General features: G+C 30.0%; 1 protein-coding gene and 1 pseudogene across 1 annotated transcript; both read right to left on the reverse strand.

The window, feature by feature from the left end:
* Positions 1–4791: 4791 nt before the first annotated feature.
* Positions 4792–6572, reverse strand: LOC112591845 (annotated as a pseudogene).
* A 107-nt stretch (positions 6573–6679) lies between these two features.
* LOC112591846 lies at positions 6680–10176 on the reverse strand. Its single transcript, XM_025335782.1, has 4 exons — positions 10069–10176; positions 8933–9322; positions 6837–7134; positions 6680–6750 (listed from the first exon to the last, which is right to left on the reverse strand). The coding sequence occupies exons 1-4, from the start codon at positions 10174–10176 to the stop codon at positions 6680–6682; spliced, it is 867 nt and encodes a 288-aa protein (XP_025191567.1).
* Between the last annotated feature and the right edge of the window lie 777 nt (positions 10177–10953).

Raw genomic sequence — 10953 nt, forward strand, 5'->3', positions numbered from 1 at the left:
AAACAGAAGAACAGGAAGAAAAGAAATAATATTTGGCATATAATGAAATAATCAAATAACGGTAGTAAAAACAGTGAAGAAAATAGCTAATACAATCAATTTGTACTGAAGAGTGTAGGTTATAAGACGTATCAAACAAAGAACAAAATTACATAAAAGATTGTTACAAAGTACAAAATAGAACTTGATTCGATATTTTAGATTTATTAATGGCAGATGAATGTATATACTATATACAATACATAATCTAATCAATATGATTTGAAATCCACATTAGAACAATATAATTACAGCTGCAGAGGAGAATAATAATTCAAGTCTTATGACACCACAAGAAATTGATGAAATATTAAGAGCAGCAAACAATATTTTAGAAATAATCTTAAATATCCTTGAGAACAAAACCATCAGAAATAGGTGAATTAAAAATAGCAAAATGAGTGTATATTATGAAACGACAGATTAGTGTTTATTACGAAAATCATTAATTATGGATATTGAATTTACAGCAGTTAAATACCTATACTATGTATCGTATGAAAAATGATAGTTGATGGTATGTTACTACTTACGACGAATATATTGCAAATAAAAGATAGAAAATTTACTACTTATTTAGATAAACAAATAAGTGATTGTACAGAATTAAAATAGCAAAATATGTAAATTACAGCCAATAAAGAAGCTAAAGTCATCAACCATGTGAAATACAATTATTCAAAGGAGCGGATACAATACTGAATAAATGTACTTAAAAATTTACACTGAGCGAAAATATATATCAATGTTAACAAGAAAAGTACGGATACATGTAGGACAATGATTTTTAACAGTAGGATGATATTAATAGAACTGTTTATTCAAGAATGAGAAACTCAGGAGAAATATTCAATAGATACAAGTTGTCAATATTTACAAGAGATGTAGTATTAAATGCAATAGAAGAAGATGTAGGTAGAAAATACAAAGATTTTGTACCTGTAACTAAATGAAAACTTATTAGACAAAATACCTGAGCACATACATAACTATGCAAAATGAGAAATGGATAACGAAACAGATCTACATGGTGTATATAAATCACTCGATGAGGTACAACAAATGATCGATAATGAGATAATAAGAGAACAAGCAATGAATGGATCTATGCTACACCAGGAGAAACCATATTCATTACATGTGACCAAGACAAAGAAGTACGAATCATTTTCTAGAAGGAGTAGGTATACTACACCTAAACGAAACTTGTAAAGCTATGCGACATACGTGATATTGATTCCACATAGAATCGAAACAGACGCCGAACTCGTAGATTTTATACCAAGTTCGCGGATTAAAGAACCTGAAGGCGGATATGTCAATTTAACAACTAACATTTTAGAAAATAGACATGTACGAACCAACCAGATGTTCGATCTAAATTTAGTCGCAAAATCCACATCCGAAATCAAGGAAGCGACGATCAAAGATGTCAAGACATGGACCTCATTATGATATCGTTTTAAATTATTTTTATGTACTGTAATACCTCGTCTACCGCGTTGTATAACTATATTTTCATCTCCTATTATTTCAATTACTTCATATGGTCCTAACCATAAAGAATTAAGTTTATTTCTATGCGTATTATCTTTTAAAAGTACTAAATCTTTCACATGTATATCTACAGGATTCTCTTTTTTATCATATCTCTCTTTACTTTTTACTTTGTTTTCAATTAACTTCTCTCTTGCTAATTTATGTGACACCTGCATACTTTGTTTTAAATCATATAAATAATCATCATAATTATACTGTGGTTCTGGCTCAGATTTTAATTTAATGGGTATTTCTAAACTTGAAGCTGTTGTCATATCCTCAAAAGCATCTGTTAAATAACTCTTAATATATGTCCACTTAGTCACATTTTTATACTTTATCATTTCCAACGCTCTACCTGATAACCTAGTAGTTATATATTTAACCAAAATTGGTGCATTTTTCTCTTCAACTAAATTCACTGCCATATCACATGCATTAATAAATGGATAAATGTCATTTTCTCCTGTACACAAAGGTATTAGTTTAAATGCTTCCTCTAATCTTATGGTAACCATATTTTTTACACGCCGTTTCCTTTCAAATGTTAACGCTATATGCTGAAAACTATCTGTAACCTTGCTACGTGTAACTTTTTTACTGTCTAGGCTTAAACCCCGTCGAGTCGGCTTGCTAATAGCGCCTCGACGCTCCGGGGGTGCTGGACCCGAGGCGCACGACCGCGTGGACTCACCGAGGACTCGCGCTCGCCCGCACCGGGGAAGGCACACTTGAGGAAGGACTCGTGGTGGTTGTGGGAGTACCGCCTTAGTAGAAGGGGTTTGACTCAGGCGATAATCCGTCGGGCTCTGGCCGCGGCGGTCACTCATTATGGCGCCCGAGGTGAGGCGGCGCCCCGGGTAGGACCCCCGGAGCAATCCGGGATTACTGCCCGGAAGAGACAACCCCGCGGTTATGTAAAGGGGCTGAGTGTCTCCGGGGCAACCCGGAAGAACTGGTCGACCCCGCAACACACGGAAAGATGTCTAGGCTTAAACTTCTATTTAAGCTGGGCTTTAAATTCGGGCTAGGGCTAGGGTTTTTACTAGGGCTTCCTAAATCAATCAACTGTTGGGTTTTATTTAATAATTCCAACTCTGAAATATCTGCAGATGTTTTATTCAATGGATTAGCTACTTCCAAAAGAGATGTACCTGTGTTCTCCATAAATTTCCTTCACACTCATTTGATACGTTTTAAATCAATAATAACTTTTATATATATATACCCTTTAATAATCAATAATAATTCTCAATAATAATATTCTCAATAATATATGCCCTTTAATAAATTCACAATAATAATTCTCAATAATTCACAATAATAATTCTCAATAATTCACAATATAATTCTCAATAATAATTCTCAATAATTCACAATAATATATGCCCTTTAATAATCTCAATAAATTCAATAATATACTTCAAAATAATTCAAATAACTCAATATGCCCTCAAAATAATATAATAATCACAATATCTCAACATAATATACCCTTTAACAATAATAAAATTCAATAATATGCCCTCAAAAAAAAAAAAATTACGACCTACTTATATATATTCAGTTTCTTAAGTGATACTTCTAGGTTTTATACTTTTGTAACATATATTGTGTAATAAATTAATTAACTGTTCACTTACAATAATGCCATGTTCTGTGATGTTGTCATCTTGTCTGATATACTGCAACGTTGTTGTTGGTTTTCTCTTCTGGAGTTATCAGCAAAGAAAAGTGATCAAGTCTTCCTTGTTGATGATAGCCTTTGACGGTTGCCTCCTTGAAAAGTGTATCCTACCGACTGCGCCAAAATTGTTGCGTGCCAATATCAGATCCAGATCCAAGGTGTTATTAAAATGAATTGTACAACTTTTAATTACAATAATGTTTAATCTGTATAAATAAAATACATGTAACTGATATAAAAAGTGGCTGAGTGTCGTGCAGTTGCTCTGTTCTTCGTAGCTCTGGTACATCTGCCCTTGTTGGTCTTCGGACTCCCTTATATACAAGAAAATCTCTTGTTGTTGTAATCGTCAACCTTCCAATTTAGATTATTTCTTGGAATTGTTTTCACATTTGAAACAACAATCTCCAAGATGTTATCGTCTTACTGGCAATTCTTGTAAATGCAAAATGACCTCGCCTAATAACTACTATTTTGATTTATTACAATGTTTTTACAAAATATGAATCTAATATTCGTATACATTATAATTATTAGATCACATATATATTTAGATTACTATTACTAACACCTATAGCAATATTACACATTATATTACATATTAGCATATCTCGTAACTCATGAATATTATATTGTGATATATTTATATTATTAGTATATCTCGTAGCCCATAACAGTGCGATTATATTCGCTTCTACCCGTGGTTTATCTATTGTTAACGCGTGTGTTAATTCGTGTGCAGTTTTTTTTATTCTAATGGAAAGTAGTTTACTGCAATGCTTCTTTAACGACGAATGCACAATGTCGGTACAACGTCGTAGTTTAGGAAGAGAAGAGGTTTGAGTTTGAATAATATTAATATGTAACTTTAAGTATTTATTAAATATAAAATAACTTTAAAAATATAAACTTATAGAAGTGTTTCGACTTAGTATTGAAATACTAAACCGGAGAGACTATGTGTGTGGAACGTTTCCCTAGAGGCTTTTGGTAAGCATGGGTGAAACGTTTGTATATGAAATACTCTCTGGAGCTCTCTGTGAAGAGGGCTCCTATTTATGTGAGACATGCCGTGATTAGGAGAGGATGATTGACGTCACGGTATGTGCTAAAAATGTATTAATTTAATCTAAGCCAATGAGAAAACCATGTTTGTGGCCTGTTCAGGTGGTGTGATAATGTTTTCGCAAGTTGAACTTTGATCCTATGTTTTGACGTAAACAGTCGGTTTACTACAATCCTCAGCCCAATCTGCTTCATTTTGGTGGGGTTGTGATGTATTTAATAACCTCCCGAAAGTTGGTAAGCCATATTCAGGGGGTATCCGGGGCCATACTATGTTTAACGTACTTGGTGAAATGGGTGACAACGAACGAAGCCATTCATCCATCTGTGATTGTCGTTGTGGCGAAGGAGAAAATACCATGTCGTCTATCCGACTCTGCGCGTATGTTCCCGGTCTTGGAGATGGTGATAATACCCTAATTCAATTATTTTGAATCTGCTACTCTTGAACCGTAAAACATCTATAAATATTTTTTATTTATACATGAGTCAATCGTTCTTGGGTTCATCTTCCCTATAAAATTAAAAATATTATAAGTAAGATAAATTAAAATATACAATTATTTTTTAACTCACTCCATAGAGTAGTGCCGTGAGCTAAGGTATGTATTTTATCCTCAAGTATAACCCTCTTGTCATCGAAACTATTATAAGATAATTTGCTTGATTTAATGGTCTTCAATTTATGTTTGAACGAGCGTTAGGTTTTGGCTTCACCAAACAGACATCGATAATGGTCTTTTAAGTTCATATGGTTTTTAATCACATGTCCACGGATTCCTTTCGCGCTGATATTCTCCTTGCCATTGATCTTATATGCATAAGACTTGGCTCTGAGAGCACAAAACTCTGCCATAACTTCTGATTTTTTTCATAGGAAAAGAAACCTGGAATTTTCTTTTGTTCGGCAATTTAACACAGATGATCTTGTGGTAAGTCAGATGTATCCATTCGTTCAAGTAAATTGGAATTATTCTCCAGATCTTTATAAAAATCATCAGTTTGGATATAGTATACCAGTAAATCTGTAATAATGTTATTTATTAATATACACATATATATATATATATATACATGAGAGTAGTTTTATTATATTTACCTGTGTCTGTGTACATGAGCTCAATTTTAACTCCATTGCGCCTTCATCACATTATAATGATAATCGTACATGACCGTCTTGGAAATTTCCAACACAGCAAAACCTGTTTAAAATTATACATATTAAAATATAGTTATTAATACTAAATTAAAAGTGTTTATTACCTATAAAAATAGGCTTGTAAAATTCAATAATTTTGTTTTCCAATGATACGACATTGAGAGTTTCATTATATGTAGTACAGTGTTTGAATGTTGTAAGGTTTATAAGTTTTTGTAAACGTTTTTCACTACAAACAAGTTCCATTTGTATTCTCCGTCTTACAGATTCCATAGTTTTTCCTTTAACGTTACAGAAAATGTTAGTAAAAGAATTAAAAAAATATTACAAATAAATATATCGAAAACAGCATTATTTAAAAGTTTAAACAGGTCCTTTTCGAAATCGTTTCTCGCTTTCTTGCGCATCTCAGTGTTTAAATCTATGTATTTCTTAAACCAGTCTAACTGATTAAACTGAACAACTCTGTGATCCTATAATTATACAAAAATATGTTATAAATAAATAAATAAAGAAATGAATAAATATGTTACTTTTTCCACAACGAGTCCGTTGGCTATGGCCTGTTGTAGGTTCCGGTAATGAATCACATAGTTTTTCTTTGGTTTTAAAGTCGCCATAAGTTTTTTAACTTTTAAGCCAGTTGGAATACTGTTTTTCGATAGGAATGGCAATTAATTATGTTTGTCATGAAGTACTTTTGGATATGATATATCAACCTCGTATATCCGTCCGATTGGTGATCTATCATGTAAATCATTTAAGTCCCCTATTGTTGGTTCAACCCACTTAAAGCCTCCGTGTGGCATGAATTATGATATAGCGTAACCATACAAATTGTTACCTAGAATTTAAAATAATTTATTAAACAATATATATTAAATCAGATATAAAACTATACTTACAATCCTGATAAACAAGCCATGATTTCGGTTGTGTCGAGTCATAATCTAGTGTCTTTTCACAGAGGTCTGGAAAATTTTCAAACACGTCTGTCATCAATAGCACATCGATTTTTAAATAAAGGTAGTGTTTGACAGTTGAAATGGTTCCAAACTGTCTTTGTATGTTCGTAATCTTCATCTTTCATATGTGATTCTTCCAATGAACTGTAAAAATCTACTTTTGTCGGTATACTGGTTTCTTCAAGTTTATCCCAATCATCTGTATAATCATACGGGTATACCCCTTTAGTCTTTACGGGTGACTAGTGGTAAATCCTGTGTAGAAAAATGTTTGGCATTATCTCTAAATTTTTCAACTCTGGGTGTAATTAAATTTTTTGAAAGTGTTGATAAACTAAAGGCCATAAATCTTAGTGTATCGATACTATTGTGAAGGAGTTACTAATGTATTTTGAAAACGAAATAAACTTTTCTTCACTTTTTGGCATTACCGAAATAGAATTTGTATCATAGTCAAGACGGGTGACAATAAAATGTGCGGCATAATGTGATAAGTTATGGAAAAATATCGGTACGAAGTTAGCTGTTTGAAGTTTAAGATTACACGTATTACATAATGACTGTCTACATTTTCCTGATAAATGACAGTGATCAGCAACTTTATGATCATCTTGAGAAAACTTGGTTTTACATAAATTACAAGTAGTACATGATTCATGTGTTTTCCGCTGTTCGGCGGTGTAAATTATAGGGGTGTTTGTTTTTAGTAGTTTTACAATTTTTTCTGCAATTTCCACAATACTGTTACAAAATGTTTCGCCACATCCTTATTATTTTCATTTCCACAATAAATTATAGGTGAAGTTGGAATTCTGAATTGTTCAAGCTGCTCAACGGGTATGTCTTCATATGCCTTGACAACAATATCATAACTCATGGCTTCATGTTCTTGAAAAGCTGTTGTTTTTTTCCAATTTTCTCATCACTTTTCTTGAGAATTGCTTCGAAATCCGCGTAAATCACTATAGGATGACGTTGCGTTTTATTTCAATCAGTAAACTTGAGCATATGCAATAATCAGTACATTTTTCATCAGCAACCGATTTAATAGTTACAACTCCTCCACTTTATCTGATTGTAATCGAATTCATAACATTGACGCGGATTCGGCGCTCGAGATGATCTCGTTTAAATAAACACAAAGTTAACAAACCAGACACCAGAAAGAGAACCACCGAATAACGTCTTCGTTAACGATTAATTTATTTTATAATAAAATAAGACCGTAATACGATGTGTTGCAGACAAAACAACAGTACAAACATATATTTGCCTATACAAAAAATACAACAGTTACCGGCGACGATTATAATAGCACCTTCGGGTATGGAAGATAAAGATAAAGTGAAGTCGTTGCGGGGACCGGTACTCGTCTCGCACGACTTGTCTTCCAGTACCGCCTAGGCCTTTACGACATTGGTAGGAGAGTTGACAATATCGTGATTTTACCTGTGTTGGTGATGGTGATAATGAAGACCGGTCGCTGCGGTGTCTGTACTTTGTACTGACGACCGTTGCGTACCATGTCAACATCTTTTGCAATTTTTTCATTTTGTATTAATTGGGTAACTTTTTCTTGATAAGAAATATTCTATAAAATCAAATTATAAATTTATTCTTTGAATATCTTATAAAATGTTATACTACTCACTTTTTTTGGTTTTTTTTTTAACGTTTTTCTAATTTTCACATCTTTCCTTTTTTGACCGGTCAATTTCGTCATCGATTTAATTTCTGGTTCCATAATTTCAACCTATAAATAAAGTAAGCGATTAGTTAATACCTAGTTTGTTAAAAATGTTATGATATGTTATACATTTTTATATTTAAAAAAAATTATTTATTATTAGTATTAAATATTTAAATTAAAATCAAACTAAGTCTTAAATATTGTATTTTATATATATATTTTTTTACTTACATCACTTGTAGAAAAGCATTCTTCTTCATCATCACTTTTAACTGAATAACACGACATTTTTTTTTATTTTAAAATAAATTTAATAAAAAATAGAAAAAATTTCGAGTACGAAAATAAGAGACGTGAGGACGGTGTAGACTCAATGAGGTATACTGTGTACACTGTGTTAGCTAGTCTCCTTATATGCTATGTTTGCTATGTTAAATAACAATCAGAATTCTACAGGTTTTTTTATAACTTTTAAAATATATAAATTCGTCATCTACTCCTTCTTCAAACATTATAGGTCTTCCTAATTTATTTTTGTTACACATTTTTTTATGACTAATTAATTCCGATTGACCCCAAAGTTTGCTTTTACATTTTTTATTACTGAAAGTTGTAAAACATCTCTTACAAATTATTAACTTATAACAATTTTTAGTTTTCTGGCTCCTAATAAATTTTGAAAAATTGATAATATAACTATAATGTGATGTTTTAAAATAACTAAATAAAAATAAATCAAAATGATTAATTTTTTCCGAATCAGCAATGTATAATGGAAAAATAAAATTTTTATTATTTAAACTATAAACATTTACTGAAACATTATTTAAACGTTCAAATATTTTTATCTGTTTTATCGGTGTCGGAAAATCAATACATTTAAAATTTAATCCACTCTTTTTTTCTAGAAAATTAAAATATACTTGGTTAAAACGAGATTTATTTAAACGCTTATCATATTTACTTAATATAGAATATTTAAAACAGTAATTATCCTTATTTTTAACATTAACAATCGCTTTTTTTTCTTTTATAAATAACGGTAAATCAATATATGAACTTCCTTTTAGAGGGTTTACTAAATTAATTCTTAACTGTAACCCATCTATTGATACAAGAGACCAACCTGAACCTTTTGCAATAAATTCTGATTCCTCAGTTAATATTTTTTGAACATACTATTTAGTAAACTAATAAAATCAGATGAATTGCGTGCTAAAATATTTGATGATTTAAAAGCTATATCTTGAATATCATGGGTTACCGGACGTTCATAAACAGCATCAACATGTAAATTAAATTTGATTGCTGTTTTTTGTGATGACTTTTTTAACTTTAAAATAAGCTTATCTATAATATAACTAAAAAAAAATTTATAATCCACATATTTTTGATTGTTCTTTATAATGAACGTTTTTGAACATTTTTTAAACCTTTCGATTTCGATCAGTCCGCTTCCACTCGTATTCATACGTTAGTATTTTGTGATTATTGATCTTTTCATACTTAAACTAAAAAAAATAAATAAAAACACTTTTTTCTTTTTAAATGTATATAAATATAAAGTTTATTATGTAAATTATTAAAAAACATTATTTTTAAAAGAATAATTCACATAGTAATATAATCATTTTTTTTAACATTAATATATACAATCAAAATGTAGATCAAGATTAAATAATTCTGATAATGGTTTTAGATTATTACGTAATAAAATACAGGTATCACTGTAATGAGAATAACGTTCCCTCAGACTATGAATACTGTAAAGATCATAAAGCTTATAAAATTGAATAATAACTTTTATTTCATTTTGTAATATAATTATTTGTTCATTTAAAATTTTAATTTTTTCTATATCTAACGACTTTTTAGCCAAGTATTTTTGGTATCGTATATTTTTTATTTTTCTTTTTATTAAAACTATTTCATTATTTTTTTCTATCTCCGTTTGAATTTCTCTTTCTTCTCCATCAGCTATTTCTTTCCTAGTTTTTTGGATCTCGTTTTTGAGGAAATTGATTAAATCCATTGCTAAAAAAATCAATTTATTGATATATCTTTTTTTTTCTGGTAATACTTCGTTCGGTTACGTATTGCTAAAAATAAATAAACATTTTTCTTTTAAATGTATATAAATATAAAGTTTATTATGATATTAAAAACATTATTTTTAAAGAATAATCATAATAATATAATCATTTTTAACATTAATATATACAATCAAAATGTAGATCAAGATTAAATAATTCGATAATGGTTTTAGATTACCGTAATAAAATACAGGTATCGATAATGAGAATAACGTTCCCTCAGACTACTAATACTGTAAAGATCATAAAGCATAAAATTGAATAATAACTTTATTTCATTTTGTAATATAATTATTTGTTCATTTAAAATTTTAATTTTCTATATCTAACGACTTTTTATGAAGTATTTTGGTATCATATATTTTATTTTCTTTTATTAAAACTATTTCTTATTTTTCTATCTCCGTTTGAATTTCTTTCTTCTCCATCTTCTTTCTTTCTAGTTTTTGGATCTCGTTTTGAAATTGATTAAATTCGCTAAAAATCAATTTATTGATTATATCTTTTTAAATAAAAGTTCGGAACAGTTTTCGTTAATAAGTTTTTCATTTTGTTTTGCAGATTTATTTCATTTTTGTTAAAAATTTGACATTTTCAACAATTCCGAATCGATTATTCAGTTTTACAATAGTGTGGAATAACATAGAATCTAGTATCTATTGACTCTTAATTCAGAAACTCAATATCTAGTTTTAACTGTTTATAAGGATTTAAAA

Source organism: Melanaphis sacchari, unplaced genomic scaffold (genome assembly GCF_002803265.2).
Source record: "Melanaphis sacchari strain LSU unplaced genomic scaffold, SCAv2.0 Contig1448_pilon_pilon, whole genome shotgun sequence".
Taxonomy (NCBI): domain Eukaryota; kingdom Metazoa; phylum Arthropoda; class Insecta; order Hemiptera; family Aphididae; genus Melanaphis; species Melanaphis sacchari.